At 39.1% G+C, this 23,642-nt stretch overlaps 1 protein-coding gene across 2 annotated transcripts in view; it reads left to right on the top strand.

Annotated features, from left to right (window-relative positions):
* Positions 1-23,642, top strand: part of tcerg1l (transcription elongation regulator 1 like) — a 669,172-nt gene that overhangs the window by 597,340 nt on the left and 48,190 nt on the right. For both annotated transcript variants that reach the window (XM_051922987.1, XM_051922986.1), the window contains exons 10-11: positions 3,053-3,119; positions 12,480-12,615. In XM_051922987.1, coding sequence (XP_051778947.1) covers positions 3,053-3,119; positions 12,480-12,615 — 203 coding nt within the window. The remainder of the gene's footprint in view (positions 1-3,052; positions 3,120-12,479; positions 12,616-23,642) is intronic.

Genomic DNA, 23,642 nt, shown 5'->3' with positions numbered 1-23,642 from the left:
TATGGCATTTCCCACTTGATTGACATACAGGGTGGCCAGTCTGAGATCTCTTTTCTTTTAACACACCGGTCATCCTGCACGCATGATCTAATGCGCGAGCTACTGCAAAACTGGCCGGAGAAAAAGGAGTTTCTCCTTGTCATTAAACATGCAGAATACAAGCAACTTAATAACGATCAATGGCCGCTAGACTTGGCATTTTTTTTCCGATCTGACCAACATGTTGAATGAGCTTAATTTACAGCTGCAAGGAAAAGAGAACTCCATGGTCAATATGATTATCTCAGTTAATGCTTTCCAACGAAAAATGCAACATCTGTCCTCAAAACTGCAGCGCCTTGATTTGGGGAACATCCAAAACCTCGCGTCAGAGCTGGAGACGCAATGGAAGGCGTGTGCGCAACTTGACAGCATACGCTACACAGAGCAGGTTGAAAATTGCCTGTCAGACTTTGACAGACGGTTTCAAGACTCAGCTTTACTTGAGACAATCGCTACATTTAAGTGCTATCGATTTAGGGAAGATGTTGAGGGTAATTCACCAGCATCAAAAATTGCAACACTTTTTCACCTAAAACTCCTCTACAGTGGAGGATGAGATTTTGACACTACAGGATGACATTCAGCTGAAGTATGGGGCTCATGGACAGTTTTGGAACTTACTCACAGAGGAAAAGTACCCAAACATGAGGAAATGTGCTACCTCCTTGACTGCATTATTCGGCTCTACGTATTTATGCGAGTCAGCCTTTTCCCACATGAAGATTATTAAATCCAAATACTGTAGTGACCATAAATGTATTGAATTGTTATTGTGCCATAAAGGTTATTCAGTTATGCAAGGTACAACAACATATATTTTATGAATAAAGTATACTCAGTATATATATATATATATATATATATATATATATATATATATATATATATATATATTCACGGCATTCGTAGTCTGTGTCACAATCTGATTGTATGGGTGGTTACCTACCAGGTAACGCTTGTGGTTGGCCAGCCATCTGCTAACATCCGCCACGGTGCCCTCAGTTTGTGAGGAGCAGATCATAGAATGGTTGAAATAGTTTACTGTCAAATAAATGCAAAGAGTACACGACACGTGTTTCGCCCTCATTCTGGGCTCATCAGGTGTACACACTCCACTGCACTCCCTCTCGGGAATCGAACCTCGGACGTCAGCGCCAGAGGCGATGCCCCTAACGTTGCGCCACGGCGTGTGGTTCGTTTATTTGACAGCATGTAGATCGGGGTAATTACATTCACGGCATTCGTAGTCTGTATCACAATCTGATTGTATGGGTGGTTACCTACTAGGTAACGCTTGTGGTTGGCCAGCCATCTGTTAACATCCGCCACGGTGCCCTCAGTTTGTGAGGAGCAGATCATAGAATGGTTGAAATAGTTTACTGTCAAATAAATGCAAAGAGTACACGACACGCGTTTCGCCCTCATTCTGGGCTCATCAGGTTTACACACTCCACTGCACTCCCTCTCGGGAATCGAACCTCGGACGTCAGTGCCAGAGGCGATGCCCCTAACGTTGGTTCGATTCCCGAGAGGGAGTGCAGTGGAGTGTGTACACCTGATGAGCCCAGAATGAGGGCGAAACACGTGTCATGTACTCTTTGCATTTATTTGACAGTAAACTATTTCAACCATATATATATATATATATATATATATATATATATTATATATATATATATATATATATATATATAATTTTTAATGTAGGTAGATCATTTCGACCTGGTCATTTTAAAAGTAGCTCACAAGCCGAAAAAGTGTGGGCACCCCTGTAGTAGACAGATATCCTGGTGTTTGACTGACCCTTCACATGGGAACTGTGTAGCTAAACACTGATGAGGGATAGGGGTTATAGTAAATAGGTTTCAGGGATTTCAGTAGGCATTCCTGACTCTGGAACTTAATGCCAAAATGTTTTCAAAAAGCAGACCCTTCTGATCAGGACACTATTGATTGAGTTGTTAGAATTATTTGGAACAATGACTCAACTGGTGTAAGGAAGAGAGGTCCGAAGAAGAAGAGGAAGTGTAAAGTGGCATAAACCTTACTTAAGGTACTGCTTTGGTAGACAAGTGGACCATTCACCCTACTTGATAGACAGGGATGAAACCTGTTAAAGAAGGGACCACCATAACCCAAGATTTTAAATGTTTTGCTGCATCTTTAGTCTTTCATACCTTGAACGTTTTGTTTCATATTATTTTGTTAAATAAACTTCTTCCTTTTGCTGATGTTTGATCTCCTTGACATTATTTAGGTTCAAAGGCTGCTCAGGAGCACTCTTCTCATCCACCATATACTGTATTTATAGATTTGATTAGTATAAATATGATACTCTTACTGTAAATTAGATTACTTGTGTTATTTAAGAGATTTGGAGGTTTCCACAGGTTATTTGAGTGGAGCAGGTAATTAATTTCAGATAAGATGCCTGTCACTTCATATTAACACACATTATAAGCTTCAATTAAATGAAATGAATTTTCTGAAATCAAATTATTGTTATCGTCAAACCAATAACAGTCATTGGATGTGAATGTTCAGTTTTAATAATAAAATGAAAGCAATACATATGTTTTATTGAGATATAAAATAAAATCATTAAGTTAAAACTGTGGTATTATGGTTAGTGTTGCAGCCTCAAAAGCCTTTGATCTTTTACTGAGTTTTAGCTTTATGTGGATTGCATGTTAAGAGCTGCATCCAATAATGAACTGGTAGCACGTTCAAGATGAGGTCCCGCACTACATTTGTTGTGCCAGAATAGACTTTGACTCCAGTGCACTTTAAATGCTTTAACATTGACTGGGTTGCAGTAAAATAAACACCTACTTTGAACTGTATAAATCTGCAACTGCACCATATACACATACCTATAGAAGAAGAAAAGTACAAAAAGTTAAACTGTTCTTTTTAATAAATTGTAATTTACTTTCAACAGATAAAAGCTGTCAAATTAAGGTGTCTCTTTGAACATAAAACATTACTTATCATTTTTATTCATTTACAGATGAGCATTCCAGTCCTAATACAGAAGATGTATCTGAAGACCACACCACAAAAATAAAAAGGAACAAGTATGTAAAACATTTCTTTCCTAATCTTTTGAATCATGAATCCACCTATGAGCAGCAAAAGAAAACTTCTTTCTGAACTGTCTGTGTTTAGTATACTGTATTTGCAGAATACTAGGCTGAAATTAGATTTTTTTAAATTAATTTACAGTATAAACATCAGGTAAACATTACAGTTTAGATAAACTAACTTTAGATGTCAAAGTGCCCTTGCTTTGTATACAACACAGTCTGTGCTATATATGTATAACATACTAAAATTAATAGCAACATCCTGGTACCTATATTACTTCAAACTTCAACTTAGTATCTAAGATATGCTATGTTAGCATCATAAAGTAACATACAGTGCATTCAGAAAGTACTCAGACTTATTCACTTTTTTCTTGTTTCATTTAAATTCATCTTTTCCCTTATTGAGTAACACTCAATACTCCAGAATGACAAAGTAAGAAATGGATATTGTGCTAATTTATTAAAGGTAAAAAACTGAAATAAAACACTGACACAGGAATGCAAACCCTCGTCTCTGTACTTAGTTGAGGCAACTTTGGTAGTGATTCCACAGTGAAGCCTTCTTATATGACTCGATAAGCTTCACACACCGGGATTTGGAATTTTCTGCCATTTTTCTCTTTAGATCCTATCAAGCTCTGTCAGGTTTGATGGAGACCGCTAGTGGACAGCTTTTGGCAGATCTGTCGTTTTTGACTGGGTTCTAGTCTGAGCTCTGGCTGGTACCTTAGGGACATTCACAGAGTTGTCACTAAAAAACGTACTGTATATGCTGTCTTTGCTTTTTGCTTAGGGTCATCGTTTTATTAAAAGGTGAACCTTCAGCCCAGTCTGAGGTCCAGGGCACTCTGGAGTATATTTTCATTAAGGATATCTCTGTACTTTTGCCCTCTTCAGTTTTTCCTCATCTCTGACTACTCTCTTATTGCCCAACACCACAGCATGATGCCACCACGACCATGGTTCATCGTTAGAATGATATCAAAGTCAAAGTAAACTTTATTGTCATCTCAACCATATACAAGTATACAGATAGACAAAATTGCGAAGCTCAGGGTCCACAGTGTAACAACATGACATGCAAATAATAAATTAAAAATAGAATTTAAATTGTTAAATTTAAAAATTTAAAATTAAAACACAAACAAGACAAGACATTGTGCAAAGATAGGACAAAGAAGTAGCAGCAATATTGATGTGTAAGATATGTAATATAATAAATAAAAATAAATAACAGATATAGATAATACAGAAATGATCAGTGTATGATAATAGTTGTTTAAGACATGTGTAAACAATGACAGGTCAGAATGTTTCACAGCAGAAGGATATCAAGAGTTGCAAAATACTTAAAGGTCAGTATGAGATTTTCAGTTCTTTTTCTACATACACACTCGTCTTTTCAGGAAAGTGGCTTGCATGTAAAAAAGTTCTGTTTTTAGAGGTGGTTGAGGCAGTGTGGAAGGTCCCAGGGGGCAGCCTGGTGTTAGGGAGTCTAACAGCTTGGGGGTAAAAACTCTCCTGCAGCCTGGCAGATCTGGCTTTGATGCTGCAGTATCTTCTCTTGGATGGCAGAAGTGTGAAAAGTCCATGTGAGGGGTGTAAGGGGTTCTGCACAATGCTGCAGGCCTTGTGGACACTACGTTTGTAAAATATGTCCTGTAGTGAAGGGAGAGGCCCCCCAATAATGTTCTCTGCTGTCTTCACTATCCTTTGCAGGCACTTGTGGTCGGATATGTTGCAGTTGCCATACCAGACAGTGATGCAGCTGGTCAGAACACTCTCAATGGTGCCTCTGTAGAACATGGTGAGGATGGGAGGGGGAAGACTTGCTCACTTTAGTCGACTCAGGAAGTGTAGTCTCTGCTGGGCTTTCTTGATTAGTGATGAGGTGTTATGTGTCCACATAAATTCCTCAGTTATGTGCACACAGAGGAACTTGGTACTCCTAACAGTCTCCACATCTAAACCGTTGATGCTGAGTGGAATGTGGGCAGGATGTGATTTTCTGAAGTCCACGATTATCTCTTTTGTCTTGTCGACGTTGAGAGATAGATTGTTGTCTTCACACCATGCGGACAGCCGTTCCACCTCATCTCTGTATGCTGTTTCATCATCCCTGCTTATCAGCCCCAGCACCGTCGTATCATCCGCAAACTTGATGATGTGGTTGGTGTTGTGCATGGCTGTACAGTCGTTAGTCAGCAGGGTGAACAGCAGTGGACTAAGCACGCAGCCCTGCGGTGCTCCAGTGCTCAGTGTGATGATGCTGGAAGTGTTGTAGCCCATCCGAACTGACTGGGGCCTCTCTATCAAGAAGTCCAGGATCCAACTGCAGAGGGTGGTGTTCAGGCCCAACCTGCTCAGTTTTACAACCAGCTTTGGTGGGATGATTGTGTTGAAGGCAGAGCTAAAGTCTATGAATAGCATCCTGACATATGTGTCTTTTTTATCCAGAAGTGTCATGGAGAGTTGAAGGGCAGAGCATATGGCATCCTTAGTTGACCTGTTTGAGCGGTATGTAAACTGAAGAGGGTCAAGGGAGGCAGGGAGATTAGTCTTTATGTGTGACATGACTAACCTTTCGAAACACTTCATTATGATTGGCGTGAGTGCAACTAGTCGGTAGTCATTCAGTCATTATGCAGGGGGTGAGTGGTGCCTGATTTCCTCCAGACATGACACTTAAAATCGCAGCCAAGCACTTCAGTTTTAGTTTCATCAGGCCAGAGTCTCTTGTTTATTGGAGTCTGAGACCACTTGAGTGCATTTTTGCAAACACCAAGCAGGTATAAATGTGTCTTTTACTGAGAAGGTGTCTCCTTCTTCTGGAGTGTTGAGGTAATGGCTGTCCTTATTTAAGTTTCTCCCTACACAGGTTCTCTAGAGCTCACCCAGAGTGACTAACAGGTTTTTTTTTTGTCAGCTATTTTACTAAGGCCCTACCCTAGGAAGAGTTGTGGTTGTCCAAACTTCTTGCATTTAAGAATTATGGAGGTCACTGTGTTCTTGGGAACCTTCAGTCCTGCAGAAATAACTTTGTGGCCATCCCCGGATCTACTGTATGCCTTAATACAATCTGGTCTATAAGATCTGATGTCAGTTCCTTCAACCTCATGGCTTGGTTTGTGTTCGATTGTACATTGTGTACAAACAAGTGTGTGCCTTTCTTAATCATGTCCAATCACTTGACCACAGGAGGAATCCAAAAAAGGCATAGAAGCACCTTAACAATGATCAATACAATAGGATGCATCTACGGCAAAATTCATAGCAAATTCATAGCAATAGTCTTGAATAAAAGCGCACTTGTTTTGTTATACTTGTACCTTTTGTGAAAGTGCTTATTTGATATTTGGACTTCAGTTTTCACACATTATACACTTCATGTCAAAATTTTGTTGTTAGTACATTAAAAAAGCATGAAAAAAGTTTGTCTTTTAAGTATGTGTTCAACATTTCTGTCATGCTACACTTACATAGATCTTTGTAGACACAGAACACACATGAAATGCATGTGTTCCAAATAACGATATATTATTTACCATATACAGCTCCAGGTACCTCACTCCCAGATAAGCAAGGCTTGAGCTGGGAGAGCTTTTTGCCCTTTCTGCAGCGGTGGGGGGCGTGGGATAGCAGGGTGCTTGCTGCTTGTGCTTATCGACACATTTACAAAACAAAAGATGCTAATGGATTTAAGGTGTGCCGGTATTACAAGTTTTTTTCGTAGGTTTTGGTAATTCTAGTGTTAAGATTTTGTATCAATGTGATATTTCAGTTTTTTATTTTTAATACATTTTTTAATATTTCTAAAATCCTGTTTCACTTTATCTTTCTGTGGTGTTGAGTGTTGCTTGATGAGGGATCAAATAATAATTTAATGAATTTAGGATGGGGCTGCAACATAACAAAATGTGAAAAAGTGAAAGGGTCTGAATACTTTGTGAATGCACTGCATGGGCTATCGTCCAATTTAGTCCTTTAATATCAAAATAACTAAGATATTTTCATATTTTAGTTAACAGTTTTATTTGCAACTTCATGAGTAGATTAGTGAAATAAATAGCTGATATGTGCCCTCCTAGACAGTTTGCAGCAGTGGATGAATCAAATCCAAGTCTGCCTGAACAGCGCTTTGTAATCCATCAAGATGCAAAGTGCAATAAAAATGCCAAGTACTGCTGTAGATAATAAATCATGAAAAGTCATGTTTTAATATCTTTATGTAGGAGGGTAGAGGTCTTTAACCTTAAGTAACCTTTAATCCAGTATGTGCTTTCTTCACTGTTACATATTCATAGATTCAGTAATTAACCTTAACCCATACTGCAACTGTAGTTTTCATTGAAATACATTATTGCACTGAATGGCCATTTCAGCTGCTCTTATCATCTGTCTTCTCAGTATGATTTCTCCCAGTTTAAAAATAGAAAATGTTTGTCTTCTAACCTAGATATTGGTAGCCTTTAAAAATGACAAGTTTCAGAATATTACAAAGGATGAAATAAAATACATATTGAAGGTTACTATAAGACCTATTCAAATAAAGTACCCTGCGACTGTTGTCTGATAGATGATGCACTAGTGTTCTCTGAAAAAATTTCAATTAATGGTTCCTTATACATTGACTTACTTGTAAATGAGCCAAGGTTGGCCTAAATGTCATATGTATCGATAATAAATTACAATTTGAAGTATGTGCTGTTCATGTTAATCACACTGTAGTTCAGCAGATGGCCTACTTTCATGACAGTTAACATATCTATCTATCTCTCCATTTTCAAGCCCATTTAGTTCAGTTCGGAGTTGTGTGGAGCTAGGGCCTATCCTAGAAGTATCAGGTACAAAACAGGAACTAAACCTGGGGAGTGGACTCCACTACATCACAGGGAACACTCATGCGCACACACACCCACACTCACTCTGATGCCAAGCCAATGTACAATTGCCATTCAGTATTTCCTGCCCTTCCTTGGTTTGATGGAGAAAAACTGAAGCACTCAGAGACACAAAAGGATGTACACATGGAGAGAACATGCAAAGTCATACTGGCAGGAATAAGGCTGTAATTCGATGTGTCTCCTCCACTAGTGAGGCAGCAGTTCCAACCTATATGCCACCCTGATATGGATAAGTCTGTGTAAAATTAGTAATTACTGTGTGAAATGGGATTTTCTTGTGTTCTTTACTATTTTGTTTCATGTAAGAAACAATAGGCAGATAAAGTTTTATGATTAAAAAAATAATTTATAACTACTGTAATTATAATTTAAAAATTATGTTGTGCTTACATTCCTGATTTGTAGCTTTGAAATAATAGAAGGGTTTGCAGTTTCATGTAACAAGACTGGAATTCGTGCAGATTTTTAAAAATCTGTATAGTAAAGAGGTCACTTGGACAAGGGCTTAGTCTGGCATGGAGAAGGGACAGCCAAAGTGAATTGAGAAAAGGTGAGTTTTAGGAGGTAACTAAGAGAGAGTTCTTCCTGTGATTTGGAAATTGGGCAGTAAAGTTAATCTGCAAATTTCACCAAAGAATTTTTCACAGCATGTTCGCTGGCAACCTTGTTCACTATATATTTTCCCAGAAATTTGCTATGAGGCCAGTTTAGACAAACATTTTTTTCCCCAGCCTCCCATGATGGTTTGACATCACAAAGTGTAGCAACCAAAGTTTGATTGGACAACAGCTCTGCAACTGACTATACAATGCTGTCGGTATAGTATCAGTATAGCTGATTCTAGTGGTGGGCTAAAAATTTGCTTAAAACCCAAGTGTACATTTAAACACAAAATGCATACGCAGAAGGGAAACTGCAAATATTGGCGCATTTGTGTCTTAAAAGTAGTCTTTTTGTATGTGACCTGTGTGTAATATGCAAGCTTTTCCCTTTAATAGTATTAGTAGTGAACAACCAAAAGTGTCAGGGAGAAAAACAAAGAAACTGTTCTTTTAAGTTTGAGAGAGGTGAGTACCTGCTATCAAAACCTGGTAAATTCTTGTTTCCTGTCTGCCACTGTCTGAAAAGAATTTACTGTTTTGATATTTAATTCTACTAGTTTAATCTCAAAATTAAATAGCTCTTAATCTTTTGCCACAATAATCGGTCCAGCATAGTTGGTAGACATTTTCCTAGCTGTCAGTGACAGTTAATTGCACCATTACAATCCACTCAAAACTAGTTCAGTTTATTCTTCCCCATATAGCTGCATAAAGCTCCACAGGAACTCACGATGGCTTCAAAGCATTTTCAGAGTTCAGTGAAGTTCCTGAACATTTCCTTAATTTTGCTGAACTTCAGGTAAAGCAATTTCAACAGGGTTTGCTCATCAGTAGTGGGCAGCCACTTCATTCTGTAGACAACTGCTTAAGCTAGGTCTTAAATGGTCAGTCAAAGTTGTCTGTTTATGTTTGAATTTGTATTATCCCACTAATTATTTTTCCCTTTGCTTTTACTTTTGTATAATAAATCATTGTTTCTGATAAAAAAAAAATGTATTTATCTGGGTCTGTGTTCTGAATTAGTGTGGCACACAGCCACATCACAGTAATTATAGTGAAATCCACAAAAGAAGCCTAGATCTGTTTTGAAACTTTCTTTGTGTAAAACAAGTTATGTTCATTAATATAAGTATTTTGGTATTTATCATTATGAATGTCCTTGATTTCCATACACAAATGACAACATTTGAGAAAGGCATTGTGTCTGGATTGTTATCAATGTCCCCAATGGAGAATAATGTTTCAATGTAGAAACTAGAAAGTACCAGTTTATAGAAGCTAAAACTTAAGTCAAACCAAATGCATCATCCCCAAAACACCATCACAGTCAACAGAAAAACAAAAAATAAACATTCTGACAATATTCACTCTTTAATTCTCTTGAAACCATTGTGTCCTAACCTGCCAACTCAAATATGACTTCTGTCAAAAAATACAGTTACACTATGTTGAGTTTGAAATTTAAATACCAGCTGCTCATGCCAAGCTCAGACCCCATAATCTGATAGAGTAACAAATTCGTCTTTCAGAAAAATGAAACCAGAAATTTAATCAGTTTCAGAGAGTAGCACAATTGCATGGTGCTATCAGACAGAAAATTACTTTGTTCTTTTGCACTCTTGCTTTTTATTTCAAAACAGTCCATTTCTGTTTATTCTTAAATAGTACCCTTCCCCGAAGACAGCCTCATAGCATGTGCACAAATTTACACTTACAATACAGCAAGTACATAGCCATGCAACATTTACATAAATAAGTTCACATATCTATTGCATCTATTGAATCTGTTGTACCAAAATGAAAAGTAATATAGTCAAGTCAAGTCAAGTCAACTTTATTTATAAAGCACTTTACATACAACAGCCGCTGACCAAAGTGCTGAACATAGGCTAAAATAAATTTTAAACAAAAACAAAATAATAAATAAGTAAAATAAAATACAATAAATGAAACTAATTAAAACATAGTAAACACAACTAAACAGAGTTAAAACAGAGTAAAATCAACTGCTCACACAGGATCAAACGCCAAACCAAAGAGGTAAGTCTTAAGAGCAGACTTAAAAATGGGCAGTGAGGAGGCCTGTCTAATGTGGATCGGCAGTGAATTCCAGAGCCTTGGAGCCACAACGGAAAAAGCCCTATCCCCCCTGAGCTTTCGCTGAGTCCTAGGCACATCCAGAAGCAGCTGACCAGCTGATCTGAGTGAGCGGGAAGGAGAGTGCATATGCAGCAGCTCAGCGAGGTAGGGTGGAGCAAGCCCATTTAAGGACTTAAAAACAAATAAAAGAATCTTAAAATGAACTCTAAACTGAACAGGCAGCCAGTGCAGTGAGGATAACACAGGTGTAATGTGCTCATTTTTTCGCGTGCCAGTTAAAAGGCGTGCAGCAGCATTTTGCGCCAGCTGGAGCCGAGACAGTGTGGACTGAATATAGAGATCAATCAACTGAAACGTAGGTGTAATACAAATAATATTACTATACTGTACATAGCCTAACATAATATTCTCAAATCTGTTCATAGTTGAGGGTGAAGTGGATATCATTGTGGCAGCATCTGGCTCCAACTCGCACAGGTCAAATTAAGCATTGCTAGTTAAGATAACAAATGTGTCCTTATTTAGGGGTAAAACTAGAGTCCCTGTGGAAATTCCCATTCAGACACAGAAGAAAGGTGTAGATCCCATTTGAGCAATGACTAGGCTCAGGATTCAAAGTCAGAACATTAAATCTGTGAGGAGTTGCACTACAGTATGCACAATACCATCATGCTGTCTCTGTATGATATATGTGAATTTAAATTACAGTGCAATTACAGGTGATACTTATCACTGTGTTATTTTAAGCAGGCATATGTGACCCAGATCAATATGTGAAAAGCTATAAACGCACAGCTACATGTGCATGTAAATGGTTAATCGATTTAGAAAAGCAAAGTTTACCACAAAAACTTTGCTATAAAAAACAAGGAAGCGGTCATAAAAGCACATACCTTACAAATTTTTTAAAACACAAATTTGGGTTGAGTTGCACATTCAGGTTTATTCTTTTCAGCTTTTATTTGCTTATGCAAGAAAGCATTTCTGTAAACTGAAAGTAGTCAAAATAGGATTGTGCACCATGTAAGAAACAACAAGTCACCAGTTCATTGCGAGGACACACTTTCTCATACAGTACATCACCATTCCAATGAAGAGTTGCCAGTCAGCTAATCCACTTTTGAATGTAGGATTAAATTAGAGTAATTGTGGAGAAATATAGCAGTGTGCTGACTGCTCAGCCACTGTGCTACCTTCTTTTTATCTAGTAGAGTCTTGATTAAAAGTAACATTTTAGAAAATCATATTAAACCAATTGCAGCACTTTGTAACCACTTTCCTTTTAGATTGTACTTGCTATTAGACTGCTGACATTTCCAGGCAAAATGTGCCTTCATTTTTGTTTACATATAATTGTGATGCACTGTGATTTATTATCCCATAACTGGCCAGCACACAAATTTGAAGTCAAACATTCCTTTAATAAATATGACTTTGAAATTGTTTTCAGCTTTTCAATATGATCATGTCCACATTACCTTTAATAAATCAGAACCATTAACCTTTGTAGTAGCTCAGCATACAAGGCACGTTACACGCAATTCATATATTTTAAATTCACTCTGATAATGGCCAAATAATGATACTTTAAATATACTCTAGTAGGATAGACCTACTGTTTATTTAGATTTAGTTATTGCTGCTCATTATTCTGCTGTTTATTTATAGACTTCTAGTCACACCACTTCACAAAATTTAGACAAGCCCTCATTTATTGTTATTAATATTTGTTTACATTCAAGAACTGAAGAGCCTGTTAAACCTAATGAGGAGCATGAAGATTCAGAATCAAAACCCATCAATGTGTCCTCTCATCGAACCATCCTTCCATTGGAAGTGCGCATTAGTCATTTTAGAGAGATGCTTCTTGAAAGAGGGGTAAGTGTTTGCTGTTTTCTTTAAAGAACAGAGCTTAATGTACTATTATCTATTCATACCAACCATTAATAATGTACTTAAAAATATTAGATAAACAAATCTGTGCACAGAAAATTAAGATAAAAATGGAAGAGTTATTTTTGAACTACTTTCACCATCCCCTGAGAATCTCATAAATTTGGCAGATTGGTAGGTATCATTAGTAAAGTCTCATCACTTCATACTCTCTTCATTATTCTTTAATTTATTCTCCTTTGTACTATTCCCATTGATGGTTAGGACATGAAAATATAACCATTTAGCATTCAGCCATCCACATGACTAAAATAGAATGAAATTTGGTCAGAATAAAAGGAAATCTATAAAGATGTGTGGATTATTTAACATAATAGAGCACGCTATATTCAGTTCTCTGATAATGTAAGTACACCTCAATAAATGGCATATGTACTTAAAAATACTTGAATACATGTATATTTGGTCTTCATTTCAGCACAATTGATAGACAAAAGGTCATTATCTTCTCAAACAGCAAAGAAAATTATTCTTTACAATCATGTATTCAACAAAAATATCAGAAATGCACATCCTTATCTTCAGTCGCTGCTGTTGCCCTCCACATTTGACAGAAATATCTTTTTGTAAGCATTGCAATAATCTTTTTTGGTAGGCCCATTAATTTTCCCCACCAGGGTGCATCCAGCAGTTCACACAGCAAACATTATTTCATTCATTAGTTTTCTGCCTTTAGGTAGGTTCTTGTCATGGAATGCCAACTCTGTCTTTTCCTATTTTGTTCCTTTCCCTTTAGCACTCTGGCACATTCTGGTCTCTTTAATATTGTCCAGCAGCATCACTCTCAGCCTTCCATGTGACATATCCCTTCATTTATGTCTTTTAGCAGCCCATCATGCCTATCATCTGCTCTGTATTCATTCATATAATTCTAATAAATGTCCGTTTCTCTCCTCTTCTTTTCAGTACCTTCTCATTATTCACTATAGCTTACCTCATTCTCTAAATGTTTCTTCAAATATTCATCTCATCCTTGCAAGTGTTTCATATCTGCTTCCTTAGCATCTAAGTCTGTGCTCCTGACATTGCATGATATATAATAATATGCTAAAAGTATGTACTCAAAAAAAAGAAACTTTTAGAAATTATTTTCTTTTACTTAAACATTAATTGATCTTGAGAGGATATCAGAAAAATAAAGATCTTGTTAACCATTAACACATCTTGAGGGGAACTTTTTCTGACATGTGTGTCTGTTCTGCTTAGAGCATACCAGATCAGAACCAGAATAGACTGACCTCTGCATGCAAGTCTCAAATATGACCTAGCCCAAGGGGCTGCAATGGGGGGCTGGGTTGCTAGAAGTTTTCAAGGATACAAGTTCATGTCTACACAGGACTGATCAAAGGATATAAGGCCTGAACCATGGGTATCGGCCCTACGCTACAACATCCCATTTGTCTGACATAAACTCAGGCTAATAAAGAACTCAGAGTCTCTGCCTTTCCATCAATCTAGAGGCCATGCTAGACTCCTAGCCAGAAAAACAGTTACCTATCCAGGTTGTATTGGTATTACTTGTCACACTCATTACTCTGTTTTGGCTACATTAAGAAATGTTAAGTTAGAGAATGTTAGTATATAATTTATGAATAAAAGTGTAAACCTTCTTCCCTGCTTGTTTTAGTTTCTAACAGACTATTAAGTGTAAATATAAGGGCTGTAATGTAGATTTGGGACATTCTGTTCAGGTCTATGTAATAAAGAGGCTGAAAGTGAGAGTAGGGTCTCCCTAGGACCCCTCCATGATCAAACAGCTCTGTAAAATAAAACACTCCAAAGTAGTCCTTTTACCATTCACTTCTTCAATTCTCTGTTCAATCTGGTAATGTGAAATTTCTTTTGTTAAATGTATCTTTGGCCATTGCAATTCTTGATTTAACTTTCCTCCTGCAATATCTATCTTCTGTGATTGCGTACTTAACTAATTACAAGATAAGTCCTCCTCTGTTAATGTACAGTATATACTGTGCAGCTCACTTTCACATTCACAGATTATATTTATATTTAAAATGTCACCTGAGACATACTTCTCTCAGCTACCCAAATCTGTTTTATTTATATATATATATATATATATATATATATATATATATATATATATATATATATATATATATATATATATATATATTGTGGGATATGGCCGGCCTTTCATCCCGGCCAATACCCCCAGGCCGCCAGGTGGAGCTCTCCCTGCAGCATGGAGGTCCCCCGAAGGCCAGCAGGGAATCCTGGACAATGGAGTTTTTATCCACAGCCCTGCTGGATACCATGGGGGCCGCTAGAGGACGCTGCAGGGAGGCCCAGAGACTTTTACGTGCCCTATAACCCGGAAGTACGTTTTAGTCATAGCGACAGGAGGAATGACGTACTTCCGGGATGAAGAAGAGGAGTCACATGGACAGAGAGAGAAACATTTCCGGGTCAAGGACTATAAAAGGACTGTGGGAAATCCCAGACGTTGAGCTGAGCTGGGTGGGAGAGTGGAGGATTGATTATTGTTTATTGTAGTACTGTTTATTTGTATATGAGTATTATGGAGAGGAGGGTGCTTTGTGCACGTTATTGTTCGAATAAATACAATATTTGGACTTTTACCTGGTATCTGGCGTCTGATCAGAGGGTTCAAGGGAGCAATAGCGCCCCCTATCTGTCACAGTGGCGTAGTCGGCAGGATTCTCTGGCCGTCGGTTTGGCAGAGGACCTGAAAATAAATTTCTGTGGACAACATCTGAACACGCAGGCCAAATCGCCTGAACCCTCGTTCACCCATATCAAGTCCGTCATGGGAAAAAAGATGCAGAAGCAGAGCGGCAGCAGAGGAGATCCACTCACCATGGCCGACACCCGGGAGGGATTACAGAGCGGCTGCGCAGCGCGGGAGAAGCTTCCAGAGGAAGATAAACACACCGAGGTATGTGCCGGCATATTTAACGAACATATATTTAAAATATCTCATTTAATACCGTGCACATACATTGGAGAATGTCATCTGGAGGCTCTTGGTGAGGCAGATAAATCTTCCGAAGACGGCGATGCACTCTCAGTCGAGCTGGTGAGGAAAATAAAGGACTTACGCATGTCAGGTGCTGGCGTAGAACACGTGACCTGCCCAAAAGAGTTCTTGGAAGGAAGCGGTCAGCACAACGCTACAGTCGGCTTTGACATAAGAAGACAGACTTGGGCTTTCTGAAGGGGAAGTGGGAGGCGAGCGAAGCACCAATCACCCCGTAAGAAGGTAAGGAGGGCCAGGAAAGTGCTGGTTGGTCTGCCGACAAATTAGTAAAGGCAGATCACAGCCCGCCAAAGATGGCGATCCGGTCCTCAGACATAAAGAACTCCAATTCCCAGAATCCTCCGCGAGACCCATCAGAGCACGTGCCAACAGTGGACGTGCTCATTGGCTCCCAGCCGGTAGGTAAGCAGAATGAGGAAGTAAGCCTACCTCCGGCCGAATTAAATAACTTTGTAGACGTGCGGGACCTCGAGAAATTGATCGAGCCTGTATGAGGTATTTTGCAGATGTTGACGGCGATAAAAAAGATCGTCGGAGATTTGGGAGCAGCAGCCGAAGCGCCTTTAAGAAAGGTGAAGAAATATCTGCGGCAGTTTGGTTGGGAGCCTCCCGTATTAAAGAATGCGGTGGTACAGGTAAGCGAAGCCCGTACCGTACATAATAGAGGGACACAGTGTGAACCGGGCCCGCAATTAATCAGTAGCGGGTGCCATGTCACCGTGTGCCCTACAAAAGAGTGTGGGATGATGACAGAAGGGGCGGTTGAAGCACAGATCGATCCGGAACAGCTGGAAAGTGCTGTCTCTCGGAACGATGCGGTTCTGAAGACTAGGCCTCCTGTTGATTCAACATCAAAGAGCGTGCAGACAGTAAAAGGGCTGTCTTTCGTTAATAGAGAGATCCAAACTGTGGACAAGCCCCAGATTAAAAAGGAGATCCCAAAAGAGACACGGGGGTCTCCTGATAAAGTAGAAAAGGGCGTAAAATGCACAGAGGCAGCTATGGAACCTTCCTCAGCGAGAAAAAGGGCAGAGACTGAGTTCCCTGAGTGTTTCCAGTGTCGCAGAGGAAGAATTCCGGGAGGACAGAGGCAGTATTATTGATGCTGACGGCCAGGCCACATTTGGCACAACTGTCCCTGGAGGAAGGGGGATAAAGTGGATTACAATTATGAAATTCCCCCTAGGTTCTCCAGGGAATACATCAGAAGGCACAGCCAAGCTCCGACCAGAAGTCCTTCCTGGAGGAAGATGACCCTCGCAGGGCTGGATGCTCCAAACCACGTTTTTTTGCTGGGGGAAGAGTACTGTGGGATATGGCCGGCCTTTTTATCCCGCCCAATATCACCAGGCCGCCAGGTGGAGCTCTCCCTGCAGCATGGAGGTGCCCCAAAGGCCAGCAGGGAATCCTGGACAATGGAGTTTTTATCCACCACCCTGCTGGATACCATGGGGTCTGCTAGAGGATGCTGCAGGGAGGCCCAGAGACTCTTATGTGCCCTATAGCCCGGAAGTACGTCTTAGTTACAGCGACAGGAGGAATGACGTACTTCCGGGATGAAGAAGAGGAGTTTTTTACCTACCCCGGAAGTGTTAACAGTCACATGGACAGAGAGAGAAACACTTCCGGGTCAAAGACTATAAAAGGACTGTGGGAAATCCCAGATGTTGAGCTGATCTAGGTGGAAGGGTGGCAACGCGTCTGGGAGAGTGGAAGATTGATTATTGTTTATTGTAGTATTGTTTATTTGTATGAGTATTGTGGAGAGGAGGGTGCTTTGTGCACATTATTGTTCGAATAAATATAATATTTGGACTTTTACCTGGTGTCTGGCGTCTGACCGTAAGGTTCAAGGGAGCGATAGCGCTCCCTATCTGTCCGCTTCGCAGCGGAGAAGTAGTGTGTTAAAGAGGTTATGTAAACATATATATACATATACATATATACATACTGTATATATACATATCTACATATACACATATCTACATATACATATATATATATATATATATATATATATATATATATATATATATATATATATATATATATATATATACATATTCGGTGACTAAGTGCATTGTAACACGGGCTGTGATTGTTACATGGGAGGGAGATGATAAATCACAGCTTCCCACTTTCTAATCGGGCCTGTGATTGGTGCTTTGACTGATGCCTAGATCCCACAGTATCTCCCCTTAGGAGAGGCGTTAGGCAAGTGTAATTGAATAGCGGCGCTGCAAGTTTAGTTTCTTTTCAATAAAGTCAGGCGTTGGGCAAGTGTCATTGAATAGCGGCGCTGCAAGTTTAGTTTCTTTTCAATAAAGTCAGGCGTTAGGCAAGTGTCATTGAATAGCGCCGCTGCAAGTTTAGTTTCTTTTCAATAAAGTCAGGCATTAGGCAAGTGTCATTGAATAGCGGCGCTGCAAGTTTAGTTTCTTTTCAATAAATTCAGGCGTTAGGCAAGTGTCATTGAATAGCGGCGCTGCAAGTTTAGTTTCTTTTCAATAAAGTCAGACGTTAGGCAAGTGTCATTGAATAGCGGCACTGCAAGTTTAGTTTCTTTTCAATAAAGTCTGGCGCGAAGTTCTGCTTTTAAATTTTTATTAAGAAGAAAAGAAAACCTTTTTAAACTGAGGGAAAATATACCAATAACAATTTGTTAAGGATCTGTTTTTTTGTGAAGCTGTCTTTACACAGCTTCTCCGCTGTTTTATAAACGAACGCCATATAAGTCCGTCCTTTCTGCTTGCTTCGCGGTTCTGTAGTGGTTTATTGTTCGTCTATTACGATTGTTTTTATAAACGAACGCCATATAAGGCCATCCTTTTTCCTTGCTTTGCCAAGGAAGCAGCCTTTTTATGTAATGCACGGGTTCTCCGTTGTTTCATTGTTTGTTTATTACAATTGTTATAGTTGTCTTTGTATACCATGTTGTCAGTTGAGCACTCCGGTTGGAATATGATCAAGCCGTGGAAGCTTACTGTTGAGAATGCAACGTATAGTTGTACAGGAGAAAAATGGCAATCTTTTGTAGGTCTATGAACTTAATTTATGCCTGTATGCGTCAGTCGCTTCATATTCTTTTCGTACCTTATCAATTGTGTAATGTGTTTTTGAACAGGTTTGATTCATCGAAGTGATCACTCGTGCTGTGTTCAGTCAGTCACTCGCTTGTTTCTTATTGTTTCTCTGCATTCTCAATTGTGTAATGAATGTTTTCTTCAGCGCTCTTTGTGGCTGTTCCTTGTTTTCAGTTCACGTGATTACGTAGGAGGCGTGATGACGCGATACGCGACTCCACCTCCCACGGCCATCGAGCTGCACTCCATTACAGTATATGGACAAAAAAGAGGTTCCAGTTATGACCATTACGTGTACAATTTCGAAATGAAACCTGCCTAACTTTTGTAAGTAAGCTGTAAGGAATGAGCCTGCCAAATTTCAGCCTTCCACCTACACGGGAAGTTGGAGAATTAGTGATGAGTGAGTGAGTGAGTCAGTGAGGGCTTTGCCTTTTATTAGTATAGATATATATATATATATATATATTATATTCCTTCATCACAACAATCGGTAAATATGTATTTTAATACAAATCTTTACCTAAAGAAACTATTGCAGCAGTGTTCTTTGTATAAGCAACACTAATACTTGCTGCCATTATGTTTACAGCAGCTGGGTATCTGAATTTGAAATCACAAGGTGTATGCTGTTCCATGAACAACACTGAACACTGAAGTTGTTCCAGGAAAATCATTCACCTTGAAGCAACCTGTTTTAAACTGCCTCTGAGTTCAGAAACCATGAAGTATATGAAAAAGAGCACAGTGTCTCATTTTTTAGACAGTAGGGATGATGAAAAACTCTTCATCATTTTCTTATATTTCAGCCAGGTTACCTCCCCTTGCTGGCATCCAAATGGCATGTCTGTTTTGTTCATTTTTGATTCTTTTGTTAGTGTTAATATTGTTGGTCATTTTAGTTTCTGTATATCTGTGTATCTTCTTTTATGGTATTGTGTGTTTTGTGGGTAGTCCACCAAGAGGCTGTTATACCTGCCCATCTCAGTCAAGAGATTACTGTCAGCCTTATTAAGATGGGGACAACACACAGTCTCTTGCGGTTCATTCTGAATGCACTTGTGGTGCTGGTGGTAAGTTCTTTCTTGTGATTATTGTTATTGTAAAGTACTGGATTTTTTGAACCTGTGCTCTTTTCTTTGACTTTGCCTCTTGGATTTGCGATTGGGGCTTTGTTTGTTTTAGGGATTTCCTTATGAAGACATTGTCTTGTATGCCTTTTTATGTTCTTCTGAGCTTATTTTTGCCACCAAGCTTTTTATGAAAATAAATCTTTTTATTTTATAAAGATTCTTTATTGCCGTTTTTGTTTCTAGGCGGGGATTGACAGTAATCCCCCCAGTGAGACTTTTGGAGTATTTTTGAAACTTGCGTGCTTTGGGACTCTCAAGTTCATAAGACATTTGAATTCTTAAAAAAAACATTTTTTAATCTGTTGTTAAAAATGTGAAATTATGTCATTTCGAGCACCATGACCCTCCTTAATGATGCCAGAGCATAACTTGAAAAAATATTAACATGTTGCACAATTAACAACAGAAGCCAGATGATATCAGACCCACAGTGGGCACAGGGAGTACATGTTTGGCTTAATGTTAAAAAAGGCACAAAAATATTTTTGCAACCTATTATTATAATACTAGTCATTTAGCGGGCGGCACGGTGGCACAGTGGGTAGCGCTGCTACCTCGCAGTTGGGAGATCTGGGGACCTGGGTTCGCTTCCCAGGTCCTCCCTGCGTGGAGTTTGCATGTTCTCCCCGTGTCTGCGTGGGTTTCCTCTGGGCACTCCGGTTTCCTCCCACAATCCAAAGACATGCAGGTTAGGTGGATTGACGATTCTAAATTGGCCCTAGTGTGTGCTTGGTGTGTGGGTGTGTTTGTGTGTGTCCTGCGGTGGGTTGGCACCCTGCCCAGGATTGGTTCCTGCCTTGTGCCCTGTGTTGGCTGGGATTGGCTCCAGCAGACCCCCGTGACCCTGTGTTCGGATTCAGCGGGTTGGAAAATGGATGGATGGATAGTCATTTAGCCTGTTACAATAACGGGCGCTAGAACAGTAGTGCATAAACATTAGTAGAAACAGTCTATATTAAATGGCAAGGAACTTTGACCTCATTCTTTTTGTTGGTCGTATTTTTCTTTCTTTCAGCCTTTCTTTAGTTGATGTTTACTTGCTGAGCTGACCGTTCTTCGTGGGCTGCCGCCGTGTATTGTGTGTCTTTAATTTTCTGTGACAGTAATACTGTCTTGTACGCCCGCTGTCTTGAACGTCCTTAATATACCTTTAATTTTCTCTGGCGGTAATACAGGCGTGCGCGTCGGTAAAATGCCTTTAATCTCCTCTGACAGTAATACTGGCTTGTATGTGGCTGTAATATGCGTCACTGTATTGTGTACCTTTAATTTCCTCTCACAGTAATACTGGTTTGTATTTCCGTAAAACGCCTGTAACTTTCTCTGACAGTAATATCGCACATTGCACCGTGCCCCGCGCATGCGCACTTCACCAGAAGACACACACACACACGGAGATTTTATTAAAGAGGATACAATAAAGGACTAGAACACCAACACAGCTCACTTCAGGGTTTCCTATGTGTCCTTGTATTGAAAAGACATTTATTAGGTTAGTTCCCTCTATTATTGGAGGCTTTAAGATGCGACAGCTCTCATATGAACTGCTTTTGATGTTCAGTGCCCTCAGGAGTTGCCAACTTGCCAGTCTTGAAGGGATCACCAAGCCGGGACACTGCTAACTTGCTCTGCTCTGAGCTTACAGTCTTTTCAGCTGTTGTTACACTTCTCCTCCCAGTGCACTGTTCTGGTTTAACAACAAACCAGCCACTGTTACTGCAAGGCTCCCCTGATGGTGTTTTTCCTCATGCCTACACCTAATTTGCATCCTTATCAGGCAGAACACTGACAGATACCCAGGTAGTTCTCTGTTATGACTGTATGATCAAAGGTCACCTAATTGGTATTCCTTATCCCACCTGTTTACTGCCAAAAGTCACCTAATTTGCATAATTTGCCTGCTAGGCATTTGCCTCATTGTCCAGCTAAAAAGCCAGTCCGCTGGACATTACGGTGTATTAAATAGACAATATTCACATTGGTACCTGAGGTGAACAAGCATATTTTTCATGAGCTGTAAAGTTGAAACACAGCATAAAAATCTTCAGTGTCTCACTCTGGAGAGACCTTGGTAGTCATGTAAAAATTGGAAGAAAAAGGCAGGCATGGTGTTTAATAATGCACACTGACCATTTGCTAATTCTAAATAAGGCATCTAAATGCTAATGCCACAATAGTGCACTGTGATTCTGTGATGCTCATTTCAAACACTCAAGCCTGCGCAGTGTAAACATGGCTTAATGAACAGGATCAGCTTTTCAATACATCAATCAATTTCTTTTCTTTCCTTTTTTTAATATACCACTCTTCTTCTCAGAGCACACAATCATTAAATCCTGTTAAAAAAAAAAAGAAAACATTTTAAAGTAACATGGTAAAAATACAATACAATTCAGTATGGGATACAGAGTGTATTTTTACGCAGAAACAAAGTAAAGATTAATTATTATTGCGTGGCAGTAAATCGACAGTATGAAATAATGATTGAAAAGAATGAGGTTCAGTACAGTTGTAGCCCGTCTACTCTAACTGTGTGTAGAAAGGGGCCCTGAGTTCTCTACTCCAATGCCTAATTTATTACGATTCTAATTACTTTAATATTTTGAGTCTCGAGTCACTATGAATAAAACATTATCAAATAATTCTAGCAATACACTGGTTAGATAATAACAAATAATGGTAAAAGAAATTACCTGTTAACATTCGTTCCTAACCCAATAGTTTATTTTACACCAACTTATAATAAACACCAGGAAACTGGGTTATAAAACAATAATGAATTCCCCATTTAATTATAAGTCAACCAACACAATTAATAAACTGAAAATAATCAGGAACTATATTACACTATTAATACTAAAATAAAACACATTCAGTCTTGTCACTCTATTTGAAACAAAACGTTGCAGGCCTGATTCGTGGCTTGGGAGCGTTGCGACCAAAAACTTATCGGTCCTTTCACTCCAACAGGAGCAACAAAATAAAATGAAAAAGGTACCTTACTTGGTAATGTTATCAGTCCAACAAATCCTTCTGACCTCTCTGCCTCTGTCTAAAATGTCTCCGTCCTCCAAATAAGCAAACGTCCACCATTAACTTATAGAGCTGAGTTAACTCCTGCCTCTGGTAGTTCGCTCCATTACTCCCCTCGTTGAATTAACAAGTCGTTCCTCACCAGATAGACCCTGCGAATATCTAATCGAAATTCTTCGTCTATCTCAGCAGTTCGTATCCCGGTAAATTATCTGGTTGATAATTTATCTCTCAAACTTTCTGCTACACCACCTTGCCGTCACGTTCTCTCTTTTTTTTTTTTTCTCTTCCTCCAGCCCTTCCGTTTTTACTGCCACTTCCAGTTATCAAAATAAAAGTCATCATAACTACGTAAACAAACTATTACACTAAAATTAACAGTTTACAACACAACATTTACATTTTTACATTAATTAGAGATTTAAACACATTTCTATCTGGGCTACACAGTCCACACAGAAGATTTCAGTTAGGGAATAAGGTTACAGATATAGCTGATTAAAATGCAAGGAAAAGAGTTCTTTTTAATCATGATAACGATTTAAAAGTGGCTATTAAAGAAACCTGAAATGCTGCACATTGTTGTTTGTTTTGGCCCATTCCATTTTAGCCCTTGACTTATCTTCCATTTCTTTCCTGGTGCTCAGACCATTGAAAGCTGTTGTCATATTTGCCACTGTAGCT

The sequence above is a fragment of the Erpetoichthys calabaricus genome, chromosome 2, assembly GCF_900747795.2.
Source record: "Erpetoichthys calabaricus chromosome 2, fErpCal1.3, whole genome shotgun sequence".
NCBI classification, from domain to species: Eukaryota; Metazoa; Chordata; class Cladistia; order Polypteriformes; family Polypteridae; genus Erpetoichthys; species Erpetoichthys calabaricus.
This window is presented reverse-complemented; position numbering and strand designations above follow the sequence as displayed.